This window comes from Diplotaxodon limnothrissa, linkage group LG18, assembly GCF_057381915.1.
Source record: "Diplotaxodon limnothrissa isolate DT_005_m linkage group LG18, D_limnothrissa_male_GT1.1, whole genome shotgun sequence".
In the NCBI taxonomy this organism is placed as follows: domain Eukaryota; kingdom Metazoa; phylum Chordata; class Actinopteri; order Cichliformes; family Cichlidae; genus Diplotaxodon; species Diplotaxodon limnothrissa.
The window spans coordinates 3,097,093-3,122,256 of record NC_140613.1 but is presented as its reverse complement, the minus strand read 5'-3'; the positions used below and the strand labels follow the sequence as shown (position 1 = coordinate 3,122,256).

The window sequence follows — 25,164 nt, the reverse complement described above, 5'->3', positions numbered from 1 at the left end:
GTATTTTTGTGCCAGTTTTAGAGATTAAAGGCGTCGCGTCCGTGTTCACAGTGACAAACTTGCTATAGCTCGGCTTTGTTTCAATCACACTGATGGTTTTAACCACTAGATGGCGCTGAGGCTCCCGCTGCTGCTTCACGCGTTCACCTTCATTGTTGTTTTGGTGCATTTCTTTCAACTTTTCATCTCAATGACAAAACTACAGCTACGTGACCTCAGCTGCTTCTGGAGCCTCAAGTGGACATAAGAGGAACTGCACTTTTCCCAAACCTGGATTTGCTGTTTGCACAAAGCTCCAGTGAGTCAGGAAGTATCTGAGTTTAGATTATCTTGTCACGTTTGATTAATTTGGTCTTAGAAATTCAAAGGGACTTCCTGAAACATCTCAGTTCCCAATCACGTGGAACAGAGAAAAGCAGGAAACGTAAGAAGCTGGAAGTAGTTTCATGTTTTATTTTCCATTTTGATTCATCGACTGAGCAAAAGCATAAAGCGTTCAGTGCACATTATTTCTGTGAAGCTCGGCAGCAGCAGAGCCTCAGCGCTTCATTACAAAGCCTCTATTGAAATAGAAAAATGTGCATTGAGATTAAAGTGTTTCTATCAAAGCTGTTGAGTTGTTGTGTCTTTATTACTGTCGGCTCTCTGAACCAATCAGAGGAAGATCCCAGAGAGGCGTGTTTGCCGTCATTTATTCAACAGATTCATTTCATGTGTTTAAAAAAAAATCAAAGTAAATAAACTGATTTTCTTCTTTTTTGAATCAAAGATGTCAGAAAACATTGAGTCCAGCTTGTGACACAGCAAGGCCCCAAAATGACTTCACATCACGACTGTCACAGAGAAGGAACTCTTTAGCTTCTATTTTTCCTCCTCCTCTTTCTCCGTTTCCTCCTCTTCCTCTTCTTCTTTTCCATCTTTCTCCTCCTCTTCCCCCTCCTCCTCTTCTTCTCTACCCTCTTGTTCTTCCTCCTCTCTGTCTCCCGGTTGCTGCCCCTGGCCCTGCCCTGCACTCGGCCTCGGGTTCTGGGTTTGAACCCCGCTGAGTGTCGGTCGCTCCCCGCTCTCCTCACTGGAGGCAGCAGGAGAAGGAGGGGGAGAGAGAGGAGGAGGAGGATGTGTCAGGTCTCCGGGTGATCCAGCAGAAGGAGTCGACTTCTCGGCGTCCTTCAGGTGGGAGCTGTCATGGCTGCAGAGAGAGATTTGTTTTTAATTTCATGTTGTTTGTGTTGTGATATTAGAATATAAAATTAGGACCTTACTGCATGAAAAAAAAATTAAAATTATCTATATAATTTTCTTTATTAACAAAAACAGTGAGATCTTCATTTTGTGGCTCTCTGACGTTAGCGTCTGCAAATCTGTTTTTAAATGATGTAAAAGTGGAAACAAAGTAGCAGCTGAAAGATCAAAGGATCTGATAATCAGCACGGCACTGACGGGACGAACTTTGTGTCGGTGTTTGTTGAAGCTCCATTCGATTACATGGAAATATTCAATAACGCTTTATTCCAAATGTTGTTAATTTGTCATCTTCGTAGTTGTTTGAATCATCACTTTCGCACACGTTTACCTGCTTTTCCTGCTGTAAATAAAAAGCTCACCTGTGAGGAGGTTGCAGAGGTGGAGGTGTGTTCGCAGCCGTGTCCTCCTCACTGCTGGCGTCCCCGACCTCCATGTCCGACTCCTCGCTGGACTGGGGGGAGACCCTCAGAGGTTTGGGGGGTCTGCTGGCTCGGCGGCAGGGGGGCGTCGACCCGTGGCACTGCGGCGCCGGCAGGCTGTGGTTAAAGTGTGCGGCCGCCATGCACTCTGCTGTGGTTTTGTCGCATACACACTGTAGTTTGTCGCACACAGTGACCCCCTGACCTGAGCAGAGTGAGGAGGGATCAGATGGAGAGGCCAACAAGCGCTTTAGAGGTCTAGGAAGTCAAATATGATGATGAGCTTTTTTAAAAAACAACAACATCATACTGCAAATCCAGGCTGTCGTAAGGCTGCTGTACCTGGAGGCACAGCAGCCTTATGACAGCTGACCATTACCCTGGAAGCAAGGAGAGCTACCACCTCGCTCCTCCCTTCACGTCTGGTAACAACGCTCAAGATGCCAGACAAGCCGAGCTGACTACACACATCATCAGGTCCCATCAGCTCTAATTTATACTGGAGGGGAAAATAACTCATGGCTCTCCAGGGATTTGGTAATACCCGTCTGATCTGCTAGCAAAGAAATTAATTATAGCTAAATGTTGGATACACCAACAGAAGCTCAGTATAACGTTTCATAAACAAAAAACACGAGCTTTTCAGAAAACATGCATCTGCAGGAAGACCAGAGAACCTCCCTACAGTGGAAATCATTTCTCACGAGATTTAGGTGAACCGTGTTTTTTCTTCCTCTGTGGCAGCTGCAGGTTAAATGTTTACATTAATATGAGAATCAGGTGTGAAACTGATCTGATGTCAGCAGTGCAGCAGACTTGGGTTTCGAGGGATTTGCCGTACTCACATCGTGGTTTTGCGTTCTCACAGGAGATCTGAGCGTTGAGCTTCCTCTCCGGCCTGCAGCCCATCGAGCTGATCTGCTTCAGGCAGCAATGATGGAAGAAGCAGCACCTGATGGAGACCAGCAGGAGTCAGTCATCAGGGTCTCTGCAGCACTCACACACTTAAACTTTGGACCATAACACCATGAAAGTATGAAGGATGTGAAAAGCAGCAGATGTATTTGTGCGCTGATAACTATCGCGCTGTTTTGGAGAATCGGGTAACCCTGACGCAGCTGTGGGCGTCTTCATGGACAGTCCCGATCCTTATTCCTCGACACAGCTCACCTGTCCAGCTGATCCAGAGGCTGACCGCCGCCCTCCTGTCCACAGTAGCAGCCGTACATCTCGTACTCGTGTGGGCAGCGTCCCGTCAGGCAGTGGAGCATCTCCCCCAGCGCCGGCATCTCCCGCCTGGACTGACCGTCGCTGGCGTACACGCTGAAGGAGCGACTGCATTCTGCTGGGAGGATGCAAAGATCTCAGCTCAGCCATCAGTGAAGAGCTCCACTCAGACTTTGGAAGTGCAGCTATCCGTGGTTACCTTTGGTGTCTGGCTGCAGGTCGATGTCAGTCAGCCCAACAGACTCCAGCAGGGACCAGGCGAAGAACGGCACCGCCCTCCTCTGAGGAGCGAACCAGTCTGCCAACAGAGAAACGGTACATTTAAAGAAGCGTGACCTCCAGAAGAGGATGAAGAAGCACTGCACGAATACAGAGTCAAAGATGGTTGACATTTACATGGATCTGTGGAACTTAAGTGCAGTGAAAAAATACAGAAATAAATTTCAACCGCAACTCCCGGTTTGATGATCAGGTGAGGAACACTGTTCCACATTTAAAGCGTTGTAGCTAATGGTTGGTCCGTAATGGATGAAGCTCCACCCAATGCGTTACCATCCCCTCACATGTCAGCCAGCAGGATCCTCAATCGTTCATCTACTTTGTTGTAATTTTGCCAGTTTACAAATCACTAAACTTTATTGATACTCAATCGTCTCTAGGTGCTACTACACTCCTAATCATCTTGTTTGGAGGGCCTTAAAGACATCTGCAAGAATTAAAGACTTCACAGTATAAAAAGGTGTTCCCATCGCCTGGCATGGATCCACTGATGTGATTTTTTTAAAAAGCCACATTTACAGGGCTGCAGGACCTGGCACTAAAGGTTCTGGAGGAAATTGGCTTGAGACGGCTCCACCAAACTGTCATCTGATGAAAATATCTGCTGTTTGAAGAGTGAGCAACTCAAGCTGAGCTAGAACGGAGCTGTACATTTGTGCAATACCAGTTTTTACCATAAGATGGCGCAGTGAGTCCACGCGTCCCACTGACACTATAAAACAGGGACGTAGCTATGGTAACATTACCTGATTGTTTCGGAGACTCAAGATAAGCGTTCGCACCATCTTGTTGAGGAGCAGCGGGTCTGCCAGTTGAACCGAATGCTCATTGGCTAATGACTTGTGCCAATGAAAATGCAGTTTGACACTACAGCTAATCCTCCATTTATTTATTTATTTTTTTTAATGCAACTGAGATTTACTAAATTTATTTGCAAAAACATGACCCAGAATGAGTGACGTGCAGCTACACCGTCGCCATCTGGTGGCCTCCACATAGATGCAGGTTTAAGGTACTTTTGCCTCGGCTTAATTTTTCTGACCTGGAGCTACGTCCATATTTTATACTGTTTAACCCTGCAGTCATTTACAAACACTCTTCTTTGATGGCGTCCTGGTAAAAGGAAATGAGCATATAGCGCTAATAAGAAATATCAGCAGAGTAACGACACACCTGCTTGTAAAACGCTGCCCATTTCTGCGTTTTTGTACTTAAAATTTCAAATATTAGATTCAAAGTTGGGAGTTTCGGTTTTAATTTTCCTTTTTATTGTGACTATTCTTCTACATTTATTGAACAGCTTCTGCACAGCAGTCTGTTAACATGTCTTTTCCACAGAGTTAAAAACAATGTTTTTCCTGTTTTATACCTCTGAGCTTAAGAAACCAGTGTTTCAGCAAGTGTAATCTAAAAAAGCCTCATTCTTAACCCCATCAGCACTTAGACGTTTGCTGTGTGTTCGTGTGTTTGCTCCTTTGGGGATCTTTCTCTTCCTATTTCGCAGCTTAGACCTCGATATTATTAAAATAACGTTTATTGTTCCTGTCAGTTATGAGCCTGGCTGTCATTACAGGTCACAGATTACTTAATTTAACTTCCATAACCCTTTGAAACATAATTAACTTTATTGAACCCCTGAGAGAAAAATGCTTAATTTATTCATTTCATCTGAATTTTCATTTAACCTGTCGAGTCAGAGAAGAACGAAGAGGTCAGACAGGAGAAAGGCAGAAGGCCTCCTGATGGGGAAAATGTTGCATTTTATGAAGTTTAACCAGCGTCTGGTCAGACGTTACCGTCCGAGTCTTTCTCCCGCGAGTCGTCCTCCTCTCCTCCTTCCACACTCGGAGGTTTGACCGTCATTGTTCCGGTCTTTTCCTCGGATCCAGCCTCGGCGGTGGAGTGTGGCGGAGGTTTTAAAACCGCTGCTGTTGTGCTTCGGGTGTGGACCTCCCACCGCGGTGTGACGGAGGTGGCCGGTCTCCTCTGTGTCGTCTCTGCGATGGTTCTCACTGTAGCCGCTGATGAAGATGTGGTTGATGCAGATGTTGGGAGCGTTTCACCTGAAACGACAGAACGGTAGCTGTCAGCTTTCTGCAGGAATCCCATCGTGCAGGTTGACTCACTGAGACTTTGAGGAGAACGTGATTAAAAGTCTGCCCTTGCATTTGAACAGTCACAGGTTTCAGCTCCACACGGTGCCTCTGCATGCACATGTAATGCTGCTGCTGTACAGGAAGCTACTCTCACATTCCCATGATTCCACTCTGCTACCAGGCCTGATTTGGTCGATCTCACATTCAGGGTCATCTCCTCGTGCACCTCTGGTCTGTGGTGGCTGTCTTTAGATCTCTCCTGTTAGGTTCTTTTAACTCGTACCTCTTTGAAAATGCTGAAACTACTCCAGTCTGTCAAAAAGCTCATCCTTCTCTCACCTGCAGCAGATGGCCCCGCCCCTCCCTGACCCTGGTTCTGTCTGAGGTTTCTTCCTGTTAAAAGGGAGTTTTTCCTTCCCACTGTCGCCAAAGTGCTTGCCTTGGGGTGACTGTTATTGTGATTTGGCGCTATATAAATAACATTGAATTGAATCGAAAATCCTTCTATTGTTTTTTTATTTGGGGGAGGAGGACAAAGTTGGCACCAGTCACCAGTTCAGGTCATCAGTTTTACCCTGGAAAATGATTTAATGGCGTACAGTGAAACTTGCATTGGCCTGGTCTCACTGAGAAGATGGTAAACAGAACACAGACAGCTGAGGTTTTTCACTTTCTGATCTCGTATATCAGATTGTATAAATAAAACTATAAATGTTTAAAGCCACACAAACTGAAGTCCATCTCCTTTAGTGGGTGGCGGTAGGAATCTGAATTACTCAAACAAGCCTTAGATCCCTCCTGTAAAGTCAGCAATCCAGCTACCCACTGCACCCATGGTGTCACAGTTTGTAATGTAACGCAAAGGGTTGTTTTTTTGTTTTTGTTTTTTTTTAAAGAAACAGAAAATGTAGAGTCCAGTAAATGAGCCTAAGAGGTTAAAGGCGAGGGCTTACTTTAGAATAAATAAGTCTAAACTTTGACTGGCAGTTACCCTGATGGATAAAGTTAAACACTTCTAGCTAAACTGGAAGCTGTCAGTCTGAATCCACCACAGAATCCGTCTTTAATGGAAAACTTGGAAGTCTCCTTCAGTGGACCGCCCGCTGTTCTGGGATGAAAGCACAACTTTCAAAACTGTAAATCTAAAAACAAACAAAAACTATTTTTGTGTTGAAATGCAACAGAACAAAAAGAAATGTGAGAAAACGTGCTGTGAAGATCACCCCGGAGGCTTTGTGGCTCCCCTCGCTTCATTTAAATATTCCTCACCCATCTCTGATGAGCCGGCTCAAGCAGACTCCTGCAGATTGAAGTGATCCTGACATTTCATGGCACAGATGCAAATTTCAAAGACGGTGCAAACATGTCATTAAATTCTCACACCCACAGGTCGGCTTAAATGCTAATTCATCCCCATCGGGGCAGGGCGAGCTGGGCCTTTCTCACCTTGACTCTGAAGACTGAAAGCAGCAGCAGGAGGAAGAGGAAGAGGAGGTGTGGCATCTTCCTCTGATGAGTCGTCAGGAGGGGTGGTGGTTCTCGCTGGTTTGGTTTGTGGGAGCGAGCTGCTGGTTGAGGCCTGTGTTGTGACTCTGGTTGTGATCTGTGGGCCTGGGAAGCAGGTCAGAGTGAGGAGTCCCTCCCTAATCAGCCCTCCTGACCACTTACAATAAACTTGGAGAGAGGGAACATCGACTCCTGCTTCAAACTCCAGCAGAGGCTGATGTCTGAGCCTTCACATGAAATTCTGCGACTGAGCCGGTCAGGTGAGCAGAGCGACCACGAGGATGCTCAGAATGTTTTTTTTATTTCCCATCATCACCCACCGGCTTACTGTAATGCTTTGTTCTCTTACTGAGGAGAGAGATCACCTGGACAGCAGCTGAAATAAGAAACCAACCACGCTGTGGCGCTGACACGTGTGCACGAAGGTCTGTTTGTTATCGTAGTAAAAATGTAGCTTTGACTTTGTTTTTGGTTATTCAGCCTGTAACATGAAGCAGCGTGATTAATGAAGCCGTAATGTTGTGAAACATGCAGGAAACACTGATTTTGAACTTTGTTTTGGGGCAAAGTTGACAAAACGGTGAATAATTTTAGTAATTACAGCTTTTATGTACTCAGTGATCTGATCTGTGCCTCGTTCTGCCACAGACTTTTTTTATTTTTGTCACCAAGTGCTGCTCATTGTTGAGTTATCAGGTTTATTTCCATGATATTTTCAGGTCTGTACCTTACAATATTAAACTAGATGACAGTTTTATACACATTAAAAGCCAGAAAGTCTGTCGCTCAGTAGGTGATGCAGCTTTGCACTTTCTGACTCTGTGGAAAAAGATTCAGGGGAGAAAATAGCTGAACAACAAAGAGTACACTGTGGGGGGAGCAGGAGCTTTTTTTCCTTCAATGAGTCGCTTTAAAGGCTGTGGGTGAATATGCTGGTGACGGGGTCAGCTGGCCTCTGCTGCCGTCTCAATAATTGCTGTGTTCACTTTCAGTCTAATAAAAGGAGGATTTTTTGGGAAGCTGCAGGGAGCTCGCACTGCTCGCTGTGATATACACTGATGTGTATGCTGACAGCTTGCTGTGTTGTTACATTGTGAATATTTGTCTCTGATATTAAAGTTCAACTGCACCTGCGGTTGGACCGAGCACTTCTGGCATGTTAAAATAACATCGTTTATGTTTGTCTGCACGAGCAAAGGACAAACTTTTGTGCCAAAACTTAAATATTTTTGCAAATGCAATCATCAGTGTCGCTTATTTTAATGATCTTCTGTTGAAGGTAAACCTTTCACCACCAGAGGGCAGCGTTTTAAAGATGATTAGATGTGTTTTTGTGCGTGCACTAATGTTTTGATCCCTGCCTCTGTCTTCACCAGACACTTTGCACCATCTTGTGGTTCACACTGGTATTACACTAATGTACAGCCCAGCTTTAGTTCAGCTTCAGCTGACATCTCTTTAACGAAGGACACAAACGTTCTGGACATAAAGTCCTGCTGTTTGGGTTTTTTTTTTTTATATTCTGTTCGCTTCTTGTAGTTTTTAAAATACCCAAAAAGTGCCTTTACATTTACTTTGTCAGGTTGAAATTGAATTATTCTGTAAATGTTACAGTGGCAGCAGTAATAAGACACCAGGCTTCAACATGAAAACCCTCCACGCTGATTCTTTTCCCCACAAATTGCACCTCGACTAAACCACACTGGCTGTTTCCCATCTCACTAGTTCTCCTGAAATTGTAAAGAATGTACATGTTTGTTAGTAGGAGGCTGATGTTTGAGAAAAATTGCTGGAAACTGGGGAAGTTTCACCAGGAATGAGGACTAGAAATGTGGAAACAGCCAAACTGAGAAAATCGGTAGCTCTGAAGAGCACGTAGCCCTTTCCTATCTGCAGCTGCCTGATATCGGTCATCTCATCCAGCCCTCTGCTAGAAAGCCAAAGAGCAAACATCCTTGAATGTTTTGCTGTACATTAAGGTCAGATTTTTCCTCCTCCGAAAGTTTCTGTAATGAAATGCCTGCTTGTTGCTAAAGAAAAACAAGCTGACCTTCAGCGGGCCTCGGAGAGCTCGTCTCCTCTCTGACACCTCCCTCCCCTCTCTCCTGTGAAGCTGGAGGTGGTGCTGGTGTTAATGTGAAGCTGACACCTCCTCCACCTTCTGAAGAGCGCACAACACAAAGGCTGTCAGAAGTGAGACGTTAATGCAATCCACTTGATTAACGCCGGCATTAAAGAAAAGAGCTGGAATTGGTCTTTTTTTCTTTTTCTTCTTGAAATTAAAAATATACCCGGTGATTTCTGAGCGAGCGAGGCCCCTCAGACACCTGTCAAAGCCTCGCTGCGTAATTGCAGACGCCGAGGAGAGGAAAATAACCACTTCAATAGTTACATGTTTTTTACCCGGCAGCGGGGTTGTGACACTCGATAAAACCATTTGGCAGCTCTCGGTGTGTTTGTGAAGCAGCGGCGAGGAAAGAGTCTAAATCCGAATCACGTCTCTTTTATTTGAAGGACAAAGACTCCCGGTGAAGTGCCTGCGTCGATTAGAGTCACACCTTACTCCTCTGTGTTGTACAACTTAAAAACCCACAAAGGAGTCGCACAGACTCATTTTATTACATGAAAAGACAAACTGTATTTAAAAGATGGAAGCAGCCACTGTGACATGGCTTACTGATTTCTGGACTCTGGCCTCACTGTTAGCATTCTGAAAAACTGCAGATTTTCATAACAAGTCACCATAATTGAATATGATGGTGGTTGCTAATGTCAACAGCTAAAGCTAACTAGCTCGATTGATAAGCATAAACTGTAAACTTTCACCTTCCCTGTACATGTGCAATGGTTTAAACCATTCATAGAGACCAAAACCATTTCTGCAGCAGCATGTTAATATGTTTATTTCTGCTGTATATGTCAGTCTACAGCGACTGACACAATTTTGGAGCCTGCCTCAAGTGGACATTAGAGGAACTGCAGCTTTTGTTTTTTTTGCTTAGGCTTCATTTTTCAGCATAAATATGTCATAGTTTGTCAAATACCAGGGGGTACTACTCCATCCTGTTATACGTCGCAGTACGCAGGACAGAATATCCTTCCTGGCCATCCTTATAGCGAGAGGGCCAAAGTTTAATATTATGACAAAATTGTACGTACCATTTTTATAGACCGTGCATGTTGATATAACAGTTGATATAACTTCATAAGGGAAGCTGCAGAATAGCTCAAAGGAAAAATATGCAGTTTAGAACGAAGCAGCTAAAAATGAAGCAAATGTCAAAAACTGCAGTTCCTCTAGTGGCCACTCGAGGCTCCAACAGTGAGTCAGTCTGCATGTTCACAATAAGAAATAAAGATGTTCACAGCTTGATACAGTAAACGGTTTTGGTTTAAACAGTTGAATTCCTCCTAACTGCACAGAGGGCTGTACAGGTACCACTTCCTGTTAAAAGGAAGCTCTTTCTCCCCACTGCAGCCAAATGCTGCTCCTAGATGACTGTCTGTCTCGTAGTCTGATAATTGTTGGCAGTGGCACTTTATAAAGCTGATATTTCTGTCCCCCTGTGACAAACTGACCTGTGTGAGGAGTTTTCCTTGGGGCTGACGGTGTTGCTGCTGTTGTCATTGTTGTAGTTTTGAGCACATCAAAGACTGAGGATGAAGAAAAGAAACATGAATATTCAAACTTCCCAATGAGTCCAACTGAAGTCTTTTGGGACTCACAAAGGCCTGATTTATTCTTTAGTTCCCGTCATACAGTATGAACTCACAGTGCTCACCAGACTCTTGCTCCTCTTCATTGTCCTCCTCCTCTTTCCCATTTCCTTCCTCCTCAGATGACTCAGAGGGACTCGTGGTGGTTGTTGTTGAGGCTAAGATTAAACCTGTTAATAAGGAGGCAAAAGAGCTTCATTTCAGTGCTTTATTTGACTTCTGGTGCTAAGACAGAGTCTCACACAAGCTCAGACAAGGGCAAAATACAACAATCTCAATCCAGCCAGTAACTACAAAGAAAAATACCCAAACAATCCAGAGTCACAGGAATTCAGAAAAATAAAACTACATAAATAAACCAAACTACTTGACAGCTGGTTAAAAATTCATCATGCTATGCTGATTTTTTCCATTGTGAATGAATCTCCTGTCTCCATAAACATGTTTTGAGGGGTCATCATGGCTGTGCACCGGGCCTACGAGAGCTCTGCAGACTGTTGTACATGTGTACCGCCACCAGAGGGCAGTGTCATGGACAAACAACTAAAGCTCTTGAAATAATTAAAGATACAAATGTTTGGAACAATCTTTGGTTTGGCTTCATTGTAACTTTCTCATATGGACAATCTAATCTTCAACTCTCTGGGGGTGAGGGCGGTGCCACCTTAAGCCCCTGCTTTGACCACACCCCTGTCCTTTTAATTCTTTTTGCATCATCTATAATTTGAGATTAAAAAAAAATCAACACATCATAAAAGGATAAGTATTTCTTCATCACCTGTCTCGGCTGATTCTTCCACGGCTGCTGATGTCAGCTCTCTGGGAGTTGTAGGAGGAGTGGGAGGAGTCGATGGTAAAATGTGACCGAGCGGCGCTGATGCTCCCGTTTGATTCACCTGTGCGTTTTCAGTGGCGAAGCTCAGTGAAGAAGTCAGCTCGGATTCTGCTTCAGTTGGCGTCTCTTCGCCATGAAAGCGCAAACCTGAATCTGCAAGAGATAAAATTATAACGTCATCACATCACAGATACTCTGTCTGTATTTTTGAAGTCCTGTCTCACTTCTCTTGCCTTCGGTGTGCCACAAGGTTCCGTTTTGGTGCCTTTGCAGTTTCTATCCTGTTGTTTCTGCTCCCTCTTCTGCACATTTTGACACTTTTAAGAACATTTCTTGTCACTGCTCTGCAGATGAGGTTCAGCTCTGTTTCTTTTAAACCCCAAGAGGTTTCTAACCTGCAGATCTTGCTGAGACGCTATTAAAATAGAGGGTTCAGTCATTTTCCCCCACTTGTGAAGAGAAAACAGAAACAGTGTCTTCTTGCTACATTTGCTGAATCTTCTTTTAGGAATCTTAATTTCCTGAAAAAGGAACATTTAATCTTAATTTTTGACTCACCTTTCAAACAAAAAGTAACTTTAGAGTCCACTTTAAGATTCTGATTTCGACATTTATCACCAGCGTACAGTACGCCAGCAGGTCCCTGAGGTCATGTGATCGGGGCCTACTGGCTGTACAGCGTATGAGGCTGGGAACTAAAACAGGAGGAGGGTTTGCATCAGTCCACAGGCTTTTCTTGAAATCAGTGGTCTCTTTTAAAAGCAGCTAAAAACTTCTTTTTAAACTTGCTTGTGGGGTAACTTCATCACAGACCCAGTTGGAACAAACACACTTGTGAAAAATAAGACTCTGGTGTTTAATCAGGTTTCAGAGCTCCCTGTGGGCTGTGGGGCTGGAAGCTGCCCACAGGTGTGGAAGGAGGTGACCTTGAGGGGGGAAATCAGCCACTTTTAATCAGTTATGCTTTTATGATTATTAGTGATCTGTATTGTAACTGCACCTTGCATAAATACTTTAGTTTTGTTGCACACAAACAAAGTCAGAGACACTAATATCCATTTAAAGTTTGACTGGATGAAGTTGCAAGTTTCACTTTGGAGTACCACAAAAGAGAGATTATGATTAATAATATTTCTGCACATAAAAAGCCAGTTTAACGAAGGTTTTTCTGGCTCCAACTTGCACCCGAGAAAGTTTCCTTTCTTTTTTCTTCTGTCCACAGACGAGGACATGTTCCTCATTTAGAAAATCTTTTATGAATTAGACGCCGGATGAATCACTGCTCAGTTATGGGATCATATAAAGCACACCGCGTCATTGAAATAAAAAGAGCTGCTTTATATTAAGCCCGAGGCGGACGTTTGTATTTATCAGTCGTGATCGAGACGCCGAGTGTTTCTGGCTCACCCCGGCTGATTGCTGGAGGATTGTGGGTCATCTGATCCCCATTTATCTCTTCCTGCTCGAGTGCTTCCTCTGCGGCGCTCTCATTCAGATCTGTAAAAGCAGGAAACGTCTGAGCCAAGTGAGTCATCGAGCAGCAGGAGTCGAACAGCGGGGAAATTATTTCTGCTGTTTTGGAAGCTGTCCGCCGGTCAGCATCTAGCAAATGTAATCTGCTAGAAAAGTACTAGAGAGAGGATGGAGGGGAGACGGTGAGGTAACCGAGGTAACCGTTACCTTTAGAGATATAACTCAGGTGTGTCATCTCTGCCTCTTCCACCTCTGCTGCACCTCCTGCGCCTTCCTCAAGCTCCTCTGGAAAAATGAGAAATATTAGGATAACACGCAGATGGTGCCGAGTTAAACCTGTGGCCCGAGGGCCAATTAGAGGTCATACCAGCAGGCATCAGCGGCGCTGGAGTGCTGAGGTTGTACTCCATGGCCTCGGTGTCACTCTGGTTATCCACCCTGCCTGTTGTTGGTGGGTCCATCCCTGCTGAGGAGACAGTCACAGTTCATTCATCTGTCTGGGATGCAGGTAGATGTTTTCTGGCTTTATTTAATGTGTGAGTCTCATTTTTCTTTATTTACTGAATGAAATGTTCACACTGAGGCTTTAAAAGTGTGGACACCAAAAGGCAACGAAGGCTGGCGCCATCACTGAAATAGAATATCAAGAATATCAAGGCTTAATGTTTTCTGTGTCTGTCTTAGAACGACAGACTGATGGGTGCATGTAGCTGCCTGCTAAGCTTCACGCTTTACTAACCGGAGCGACTAAACTGAACCTCGTAACCGTGTTCGTGCTATTTTTAGGCGATTAGTTCTCACACATCAGATCATGATCTGATTTCATGATCAAAATTGTTGTTTTCCTCTTGGTTAAAGACCAAAACAAGCTTCATTAGGAGCTTCTGATTGTAGACGTCTGACCTTTAAATGGCAGTGAGTAAAAGCTACCATCAGACTACATTGTTAAATCTGTTTTTATCAGAAAAGGAAATCTGTTTCCACTCCATTAATTCTTAAAGGAAGTGGAGGGAGGTCCATTTTATGAGCACTCCGAGTTCAAGGCTGGAAGCATCTTAAAACTCTCCAAAACCTGAAATTTCACTTTGTTCTGCTCTGGAGACGTGCAGAGTTGTAGAAAGTAAAGCGAAGCATAAAAACAGGAGTTTTACCTGCTGGCAGGAAGGACGAGCTGGAGAAATTAAAGCTTTCTGAGGTGTTTTCTGCTGGGAGAACATCTGCAGAGACACAGGAGAAGTTCAGCCTCTCCACACAAATATACACTCGAACAAAGCAGAGAGAAGGAAACACATTAATGCGCTAACGTGATGCTTCATATCTCAGTTTGGATTTGTGTCGGCAGGATCAACGTGAGCCCAATATTCTCTCTTTTATGTCCTTTGTGATCAGAAACTTAGTCCAAGGATGTAAGCACTGCTTTACAGATATGTGTAACGTATGGACCTCGACGTGCTCCTGATCCTGTTCAGTTCAATCTGCTCCTGACATCAAAGTAACAGATAAAGTGAATTCGAGCTGATCTCGAGTTTAAACAGAGTGGGTTCAGTTTCAGACAGATCTCAGGTTGACGTGCGTGACAGGCCGTCCTCAGGTTTAAAAAAACCTCCCTCCCTTTAATAACATCCTTCACTTCAGATTCTCCTGATTCTGAGGCGGCGAGCAGCTCGGCTCGACGTGACATCTCTATCTGGACACATGGATGAAAGGAGGTCTGAACAATCACTGGTTTCTTTCTCTTTTAGCTGGATGTGGGCAGGAAGCTGCAGCTTAAACATCCAGAGGTCCTTGTTTTAATTGGCTGAGGTGTGACTCAGCCGTCTGCGTTTCTGCCCAATCAATCGTTTCCTGTGATGCGACATCGCCGACCCGCTCAGAAAGTGACGCGCCGTCTCAGGAACGCTGATCGTGGCGCCCCCGGAGTTTCACACAGACTTACCTGCTGCTCTGAAGACTTCACCTGTGTCCTCGATGCCGCCGAGCAGCTCTGAAACACACGGTCAAACTAATGAGAAACTCAGACTGCTGTTAGCTGCGAGCTCTGTCAGACACACCGGAGAAAGGCAGGACTAATGAGCTCACTGCTAAAATTTATTAAATCAGCCTCGCTCAGAAGGACAGCGAGGCCGAACGTACAGCAAGAGTCATGAAGAAAGATCTTCAAAGAGAGCAGAAGTTTTTCTCCTCACAGCATCAACGATTCATCCGGCTTTACGTCAAGAGACAGAAACACTGAGACCAAAGATCCACAGACGGAGTGGAAAAGTTCTCCAAAATGTTCTGAGACCAAATTAAAAATCTGTCGGAAACGAAGAAATCAGTCTAAAGGAACCTGTGCCACACTAAGCCTGGATGTTTCTGAAAACAAAGTAACCAGCTGAAACCCAGCACATAACCACGTCTTAGCAAATAAAACCAGTGAAACCAGAATGAAACAAGTTTGTAAACAAGATTAAAAAAAACAACAATCTTACCTTTAATTTTATCAAAGATCAGAAACAGAAAAAGCAAGAAGGCCTACGTGAATGTCACAGAGATAGTAACACGTTACTGTAAGGGATTACTATTGCAAAAAAAGTAATTCGATTACTGTTACTTTCCTGTAAGCACGCTGTGTTACTATGTTACTAAGCTGTGATTTTGTTTGTGAGAGTGTCTCATGACGATGATGTAAGCGCGTGCGACGACCGCGGTAACAGCTGTGTGCAGATCAACAATGGATAACATGGAGTGCAGGAGAGAGTGCGACTGTGCAGCCTTTAAAGCGTGGAAGTAATCACATTACTTTGAGTTTAATTCCGTAAAAAGTGACAAAAACGTTAGTATCCGCTGTTCACTGTGTGGGAAGAAAACTTCTTTCTACAGAGAAAAAATAAACTTCAAATCTGAGCAACACCGAGCACGCTGCCACGGGAATGTGACACTCACAGATCCCCCCACTGACATGACCGCTGTGGGCAAACCTGCACCAAATAAACAGCAGCACACTCAGAATTAAAATATTTATTTTACTGTTCTTTTTACTTGCAACAGTTGTTGTTTTTACAGTCAGGCTTCACCATTTCATATCAGGATTTATGTGAAGGCGCACTGAAGCACAGAGCCCGGCTTCACTGCTGTCGTGTTACGACCATCTCCGACTGCAGTTTTAGGATTCAGATCGAGCCGATTTTAAACCAAGTCTGGAAGTTTGATGCATGTTAAAGAACTGTCTGAAATTTGAAATAATAATAATAAAAAAGGTCTGAGGTTACGTCCAAGGAAAAGTGTTAAACACAAACCTAAACCAGGTTTTAAATGTAAAAATAACTCAGCTGGAAACGAGTCAAACAGCCGGATTGTGAGTCTGGGTCTAACTGTGTGGGTGTGCAGAGGAGCTGCTCCTAAAAGAACACCAGACTTAATTGGATGCATCCATGTTTCTCTTTGCTCGCCTGGTGACTGAAAACTGTCTGCGGTACCTCGATTTACTTTAAGTGGCTCAAACTGTTTCCACAGTGAGTTTGCAGGACATCGATTCTTCTTTTCTCTCCTTTTACAGACTCAAACTGAGGCTTCACCCACAGTGTGTTCAGTATTTTATTGCACTGAAGACCCGTTTGCACACGATTTATGTCTTTGGAGTTATTTTTATATTACCTGTATTGATCAGTGATTTTGATCCACTCTCCTCCTCGTCCTCCACAGCACGAGTCATGGATTTGGTCCCATTTTGCCAAACTGGTGCCATTAAAGAGAGCCAGATTTATTTTCTTGCTTGTAATGCAGATGTACAGAAAGACGCAGTGGTTTCAGGAACACTGAAGGAAGCTGAATATATATGTTCCTTATAAAACATGAGTGAAGTGACTAAACATCCAAAGGAACCAAAGACCGTAGCCAGATGTTGGCTCTGGAGACGACTTCGCTTCGTCTCACCTGTTTGATTTGTAGCTGAGCAGGACGTGTCGGCGAGGCCTCTCAGCGATGAGTTGTACGGGCTCTGAGTCATGCAGTCGATGGCGGCCCGGTCACATTCACAGAACCTCTGCTGGCACAAATCAGCAGCATCTTCAAGACAGAAAGAGCCACATTGGTACACTGTACTAGTGCCACAGGCTTTATTTACTCTGCTGTGTTACTCTGTCGGAGTCACTTTTGTATCGCTTCTTTTCACTTTGTACAAACTCCTCGTGTGAAAACGATCAACTTTGGTTCCACTGTGAGTAAAACTTGTTTTTTGTTGGCAGCGAAAGTCTTGTGATGGTTCCCAGTGTGAAAGCAAACAAGCACATTTCCCAAAATAAACTAAGTCTCACCACAGCTGGTGTTTGCAGCTGCCGCACAGCTGAAGTTGTACGGGGCAAGCGGCAGCTCCTGCCTGCAGGGGGCAGCGTTCTGGTAACACAGCCGGTGAGCCTCGCAGCACCTGTAGACGGAAACCGGGAAAAAGAAGAAATGATGAATAACATGACGAGAGTCCGATCGATACGCGAAACACCACCTGCTCAGTGCAGGGGTGCTTCCTGCACGTGCCTTTCACAGTAAAAGCTCTTCACATATACACTTACAGCTGGTGTTTGCAGATACGTAGAGGAATATAGTGGCTTATTATAAAAGTACATCAAAGCAATTGAGTCTGGGATTAAAACAAAAGTCTTTGCCTTTTTTTTTTTTTTTATCTGAGAAATAGTCATAATTATTTTCATATAAACATGTTTTCTACGATATGGCACAGAAACAGAGGCTACATGTTCTTTATCAAGTACAGTGATTAGCTTCACAGAGATGAAGGAGCTAATTTTTTAACCCATGAATTAAAAAAAGTGACTTCAGCTGTAAATGTAACATTAAAAAGAAAAAGTCATAATATTTATTAATTATTAATTCAGCTCTGAGCTCACAGCTATTTGACCAAATTTAGTATTTTGTACAGAACTTTATTATGTAGATAACATATCCACCTTTCCCTGACTGGTAGCTCCTCCCCTTCCCTGTTGCAGGGGCGGAGCTACAATAATAAAGTGCTTTGTCATCCCTAAATGGGACACAATATACGCATTTCTATCTCCATATTTTTATTCCTTTACTATGTGAGGGCAGCTTTGCATGATTCACAGTTTATAATCATCCTTATTTATTTACCCTGGGCCTTACTACAGCGACTCGACTAATGCTCTGTCAGAAACAAGCCCCTCCTCCTTTAGTCCAACCCTTCCTTTTCAGTGACGTTTCTTCTGATTGGCTGCCCCAGCAAGTGGGTGTGGCTTCTGTATCATCATATAGCATCATACAGATCCAGGTTAGAAAAAAAGTGTCTAAAACTGAGTGTTTAGTTTAGCCTGCAGTTTTTGACTTGCTGAAGATTTCTAGGTTAGTTTTAGCTAAAGTTAACCTTTCTACTGCTAAAGGTTAGCTTTAGCTAAAGCTTTAGCTAAAGTTAACCTTTCTACTGCTAAAGGTTAACTTTAGCTAAAGCTTTAGCTAAAGTTAACCTTTCTACTGCTAAAGGTTAGCTTTAGCTAAAGGTTAGCTTTAACAGTTGAAAACGGTGGAAAGTCTCTCAAAAAATCTTCAACCATCCCTGAGTTGCTTTTTCCTCTTCTTGATGACTTTGACAGACCTTTAAGGTGTTCAGCCTGAGAGATGTACTACAGTAAGTACATGGTTTCATTTATTATTCCAGTCCACCCTAAAGCTATTGTCTCTTGATTTTGACATTTCCTGTACTGTAACTCCTGTGAGGGATTCCAGCATAATGAATAATATTTTCCATGGGAATGGGAGGACTGGTCAGCGAAGACTCTCCCAGCCCGCTTCACACCTGCCTGCCTCCAGCCTCTGAATTCAATTTTGCCGTATTTTAAATTCAGCAGCTGCTGTAACCGCAGTCCCGCTGCGATCTGAGGCTTACTTACACGTCCAGAGCATCCACGGGCTTTCCAGCTGCCACATATCTGCAGGAGCAGCCATAATCTTCCAGGTCACGTGGGCAAATCCCCGTCGCACAGTGCAGCTTCGACACAAAGCTCAGCATGGAGGGGAAGTTATCGAAGACCGAGTGTATCCAGGTGAAGCGCAACCCGAGACAATCTGCAGGAAGAGATGACAGAAGGTGAATGAACAAACGCGCCGAGGCTGCGAGAAGATCGAACCTGCAGAGCTTCTGTAAACTTTGAGGTGGAGAGCAGAGCGATTTAATCATAGATAATCCTGTTTGCAGGTAACTCGAGTCCAGAGAAGCACACAGGGTGGAAGATTATTTGGACTGCAGGTCTCCACATGCAGGTACAGTGAAGATTAAGACCATAGGAGGCAATGAACATCAAAGCCTCTCGACCTCGATGTCAACAACGGCCCACAACGCCACAGAAAGTCTACGACTGTTGTTTGAGCTATCCAAGTTGAGAACACTGGTGCTGCTGTAGATCCATGAAGGTTTAGGAAATTTACACAACGCAGCTTCGAGTCCGTACCTTTATCACTACAATTAAGTCTCATGTTGTAACACCGAAGACTCAGCAAAACTCAGCTGGAAAAAACAAAGTCCTGAGTCCATACTTCATTTAAAGATGCAGCACAGGGGTCCACATGTGAGGACGAGACTGATCATAAAGCAGACATGTCACCATCAATGTCTATTTTATAAAGAAATGCATGACACAAATGACCACAAACAGCCTAACGCCAGCCTGGTGCTCAGCAGGAGGCTGGACTCACTTAAAACTGTGGCAGAGGGGGGCGATGGACTAAAGTAGACCCTCTCTCCGTGGCCTCCTGGGTGGGCACAGGAGCAGCAGATGGCTCCTCTCACTGTACTGTAGATCTGAGTGCTTCGGGAGCTCCTTCATCCCCACAGCAATAAGAGTTTGTAATGCCCTCTGACCCCCTCTCATACACATTCTGCCTCCAGTCCTGTTTTTGTCTATTTTTATCCATCTATCCGTTCATTTTATTACATAATGTTTGCTTCTGTTCTCACCAGTCATGTGATATGCCTCCGGGTCTGGACAGAAGATGGAGCCGGCGGGAAGCGCTGGATAAGGATAAATAAAACAATTAAGGTCATAAATGTAACCTTTAAAACACCAAAGTTAAATCTTTCCACATCAGCACACACAGATGAATAAACTAAAGGAGACATAACGTTTCTGCTCAACCACTAATCTGACACAAAGATTTATTCATGCTTTGAAGGCATTTCTGACTCTTTAGTAGTTAATAAATGATTGGTAAATTATCCTTATAATCTTTGAGTCAGCAGGTAAAACTATATGTATGTATATCGGGGCGACCGTGGTTCAGGGGGTTGGGAAGCTCATCTTGTAACCGGAAGGTTGCCGGTTCAATCCCCAGCTCTGTCTGTCTTGGTCGTTGTGTCCTTGGGCAAGACACTTCACCTACCAACTACTGGTGTTGGCCAGAGGGGCCGATGGCGCGATATGGCAGCCTCGCTTCTGTCAGTCTGCCCCAGGGCAGCTGTGGCTACAACTGTAGCTGCCTCCACCAGTGTGTGAATGTGAGAGTGAATGAATAGTGGCATTGTAAAGCGCTCTGAGGGTCTAGAAAAGTGCTATATAAATGCAATCCATTATTAGTGTAGAACTAGTAAATGGATCCTATATAATGTGGTTTTACAGAGGGACTCACCGTTTGGAAGAGCAGACAGCAGAAACATATACATCAGGAACATGACTCGTACCTGCGTTCAGATGGAGAAAGCTTTTTTTCATATTCAACTTCCTGTCGGGTGCACAAGCTCATCATATCAGACCAAATCCGATCAGGCTTACCTGTCTGATCAGGCTTACCTGTCGCTCCTGCGTTTCTAAAAGCTACCATGCTCCTCACCTGTGGAACCAGCTCCCAGTGTGGGTTTGGGCGACAGACCCTCTCTCTACTTTTAAGAATAGACTTCGAACTTTCCTTTTTGATGAAGATTATAGTTAAAAATGCTGTTTCTGTTGTATGGACATAATTTTAATCTTTACTGAAGACAACATCAAACATAAAGAAGAAAATCACGTGAAAAATGGTTTCAGTGACCCAAGGTAATCCCACCAATCTGTTACAGTCATATCACCGCAGCAAATGTGCCAGCTTTAGATCACATTCACAGTGCAAACCTGGTAAACTATCAAGGTGTGTGTTTGATGATCATAATCAATAATCAAAATCGAGGTAAAATGTTCAATTAATCGTGATTTTCATTTGAGGTCATAGTATTGACCCTGATTTATCCCCTATAGTTTTTCTGCAATAGGCTCCACTATCACTCCCCATGTGTTTATGGATCACTACCTGCTCCCTTAATCCAATTAAATTAAATAAATTCAACATTTAAAAACCAAAAGCTGCAGTCCCTCTTATGTCCACTAGAGGCTGGCTTCAAAAGTGTTTCCAGTGTTCAGAACAGAAATAAACGGCCTGGTTCAAAAACAGTTTCGGTTTCTGTGGGTAGTTTAACCCTTCGTAACACCTGTACCTGTACAGGGTGACATTTATGCCAACCTATTTATTTGGATGCTGGTAAGGTTTAAGTTTAGGGGTGTGGCCACGTTGATTGACAGGTATCACTGGGCACTTGCAGCTGCTAGCTGTGTGCTAGGCCTCACTTACACTACTTTGAATCACTGGACCAGATTTCGCCACCATATTTCAACTGTCGGTGTACTTGTAATGTTGTATAATACATCCAGTAGACTGTTTTATTACTTTGGTAACCAGCAGATATGGGTCTAGCTAGACACTGCTAGCTAAGCTAGCTAGCATTAGCTGATAAAGTAGCACTCCACTCTGAGGCAAATATGGTCACTTCTCCCTCCAAAATACCAACATTTTAACAACACTGAAGATACAAAACAAATTTGATATTTCATAGTGGGCATCTTTTATATACGGGTATCATACTGAGCATGTGCAGAGTCAGTGTAAGCATCCCAGCTTGTTTCTGGGGAATTTGAGATTACTACACTTATCCCCGATCTTGCTTCCTGAAACAGACTTGAATAAATGGTAAATGTAAATTTCATATTCTGATTTGCATGTTGCTGTAATTCTCTGCAAAACCAGAAGAGGTCACAGTTTGAAGCTTACTGAGCCGCTGCTCTCAGCAGCAACGACGCTGTGATTCCTGCAAACGCTCAAAGGTGAGGATCATCGACCAAAGCACAGCAACAAAGTCATCAGACAGCACCACAGAGGTCACGCGTTTTAACAAATATGTAACATCTGAAAATACTCTGACATCAGCCATTACAGCGCTGACTCCTACACAAAAACAAGGACGATGACCCTTCTCCACCTTCTCTGCTCAGTACTTCAATGTTTCTAACAGCTTCAAACGGTTCGGCTCACCTGTGGCTCCCGTCTGCTCGATGAGGTGAAGAAGTGTTTCATTAACGTTATTAAAGCCTCAAGCATTTTTCACCAAGAGCAGGGAAGTGATCAGTGCCTCTCAGGAGGTCTGCTGTCTCATTATTGCACTTATATTTAATCTTTAATGGGACCTCAAAGCTCTGCACATTAATGGATCCAGATGACACTGACGAGTCTTTTTTTATGATCTATGGAGTGATATCAATAGAGCAACAACAATGATGAAGGATTCTGCAGCAGAAAAACAACGAATGCTGCATGCTGATAGGTACCGTGCAATCCAGGAAATATTTCATAGGAAAAGCTGCTGTAGTTTACTTTTGCATCGGATCCTGTTCCCTTAAAACTTTATTTCATCTTTATTTAAGCAATTAAATGTTTCCTCTAGTATTAAGTCGGACGTATTCATTTGAAAATGAGACAAAATATTTACATGTAGATTTGTGTTTGAGGTTTTAGCTAGCAAACATGTTTTTGTTATCAGTACTCTCATTTAGTTTACTGAGTAAAATCAGATGTTTATGTCTTTGAGGGGATTAGTGAGCACACTTCCTGTAAATATGTCAGGATAACTTCATTGTTGGCTTTAAAACTGGACTTGACTTGATTTATTTCACTTGATTTATATATATATATGATGTTTTCTGCACTAAAGCCAAATTTGCTGTCTCACTGGTCACATGACCTCCAGGGCAGCGTGGAGGGATGTGAAGAAGAGTTTAAGGACTCAGGAAAAGAACTGTGTGGTTTGCTGAGGTGGGTCTGCCATGATGAAACTACAAAGTCCTGAAGATGGACTACAAAAGGCTAATCTGACTTTTTTTTTTAATTCTTTCATGCAGGTTGTATAAAAGAAATCCACAGAAAATTTTCACATCATTACAAAGATTATAATTTTAAAGAAACAGGAATAAATAGTTTGTGGTTTATATACACTCATCATGAGCATGAATGTCTTTGGTGGAAAGGTTGCACAGCATATAACTTTACTGCATTAAAAAATAATCAAGGACTGGGTTTAAATGTATTTTGTTTGGATTAGGAAAAATCCGTACACTCACTTAAATCTTTTAATAAGTGATTCTAAAGGTTCTACAATGTCTTTACATTGAAATAGACTTTACAATGCCAAGGTCTATTAACTTCTCGTGTGATCCTGATTAACTACGACTGGCAGTTTCTCTCTTATTTTGATGTTTCACCACTTTGCCAACATCTGGAAGAAAACCCTGTCACCCTCAGATGAGAGTCTGGATGTTCAGGAACTAACCAAGGCTCAAGCGAGATTTACATCGCCATGGATCGAGAGCGTGCTGACCAAGAAAGAAGCCTCCGTGAATTTTCAGCTGCATGTTTTATGGTCAAATGAGACAAACACTGAGTTACAGTGGCTTGCAAAAGTATTCAGTCCCCTTGAACTTTTCCACATTTTGCCACATTACAGCCACAAACATGAATCAATTTTATTGGAATTCCACGTGAAAGACCAACACAAAGTGGTGCACACGTGAGAAGTGGAACCAAAATCAGACATGATTCCAAACATTTTTTACAAATAAATAACTGCAAAGTGGGGTGTGTGTAATTATTCAGCCCCCTGAGTCAATACTTTGTAGAATCAGCTTTTGCTGCAGTTCCAGCTGCCAGTCTTTTAGGGTCTGTCTCTACCAGTTTTGCACATCTACAGACTGAAATCTTTGCCCATTCTTCTTTGCAAAACAGCTCCAGCTCAGTCAGATCAGATGGACAGCGTCCGTGTACAGTCAATCCACCATGACATTCATGCTCATGATGAGCATACGAAACTTCTCAGTTTCTTTAACATTTCCTTAATATTACCTCTTTACATTCTGTGCAGTGTAAAGCTAAAAACCCATCAGTTAGTCTCTGACTACAGAGTGAAAATGCTCAATAATATCAGCCTCTGTTAGCTGTGATAGCTGTCAGAGGCTGAAGGCCAGAGGGGCTGCAGCACTGCCTTTGCCATGGATTTTTAAGCTGTCTCACATATCCAGTGATCAGAGGCAACGTTACGCAATGATAAGTTGAGCGCTTTGAAGACTTAACATGAACGTTATCCTTGCCTGTTACACTCATACGTCCTTACTTTATAGCTGTGCTGTTTGATACTGTGTATGCACACATGCACACACTCTGACCAAAGACAGATTTAAACAGCAAAGAAACTCTTACCTTATTTGTGGGATTTCTGGTTTGTTCAGTGAGCATTAAACTCGGTGCCACGTTCAGGAGTGAGACGCACCTCGGTGGGCAGGAACCCTTTTTAATGCTTGTTGTCTAACAGAATAAACTCTGAGCTCCTGTTTATCTCTCTGGGGCTGGGGGGTGGGGGGTACCTTTATCCTGTTCAGGTCAGCTCTTATTGGCTATCAGGTGATACCTGAGCAGGAGCTTATCGTGGGTTTTTTTCCATGCAGGTATTTCAGGCTTTAGCACAGGTGGGGTCCTGACAGGGGGGACCCACAGAGTGGTCTTTGTCCCCGCAGGAGGGCTGGCTCTGTGACCTGGGGTTCGACCTGGACTTATCTGATCCCCCTGGAGTTCAGATCAATGATGACCTGCAGGAAGGAGGCGTGACCGCCGTGGGTTTAATAACAGGGGGCTGATAGTGGGGCGGCAGCAGCTCTGTTTAGAGGGGGGAGAATCGTTTCTTTTTCCTCTAAAGCAGCTGGTTTCCTGTTTTCTAAAAAACTCTGTGAAATTCTCTGAGAGTGAACAGTTTGACAGTCGGTGGATTCTTCATCGATATTCATAAATATCTCTGAAAATTAAACAGAGTTCTGGATCGAGGCTGCTCCAGTGAACTAAAACTAGGCTAAAAAAACGGCCGCTGAGCTCCACGTGTAGTCCTACAGATATCCTATAGATGGATTTCATTCTGTTTAACTTTTTCCACATAATCGGTTATATCTGAACCTACGTCATCTTTATAGAAAAAGACAACTGGAAAACCAAATAAAGATTTAAAAATCTGAAACAATAAGATGTGCTT

At 43.5% G+C, this 25,164-nt stretch overlaps 1 protein-coding gene across 1 annotated transcript; it reads right to left on the bottom strand.

The window, feature by feature from the left end:
• Positions 1 to 861: 861 nt before the first annotated feature.
• Positions 862 to 19,789, bottom strand: oc90 (otoconin 90). Its single transcript, XM_085378714.1, has 20 exons — positions 19,756 to 19,789; positions 18,692 to 18,866; positions 17,093 to 17,202; positions 16,713 to 16,844; positions 16,434 to 16,514; positions 14,734 to 14,781; positions 13,949 to 14,014; positions 13,165 to 13,260; positions 13,005 to 13,082; positions 12,732 to 12,821; positions 11,268 to 11,477; positions 10,546 to 10,659; positions 10,352 to 10,426; positions 6,713 to 6,877; positions 4,967 to 5,233; positions 3,091 to 3,189; positions 2,835 to 3,006; positions 2,510 to 2,616; positions 1,605 to 1,869; positions 862 to 1,189 (listed from the first exon to the last, which is right to left on the bottom strand). Exons 1-20 carry the CDS (start codon positions 19,760 to 19,762, stop codon positions 862 to 864), a joined length of 2,685 nt encoding a protein of 894 aa, XP_085234840.1. The 5' UTR covers positions 19,763 to 19,789.
• Between the last annotated feature and the right edge of the window lie 5,375 nt (positions 19,790 to 25,164).

Excerpts from the sequence above, each read along its gene's own strand:
- oc90 (XM_085378714.1), bottom strand. Across the intron at positions 11,478-12,731 it reads TCCTCCAGCAATCAGCCGGG|ATTCAGGTTTGCGCTTTCAT; the intron begins GTGAGCCAGAAA and ends TATCTCTTGCAG. Across the intron at positions 3,190-4,966 it reads GCGGGAGAAAGACTCGGACG|ACTGGTTCGCTCCTCAGAGG; the intron begins GTAACGTCTGAC and ends CTCTGTTGGCAG.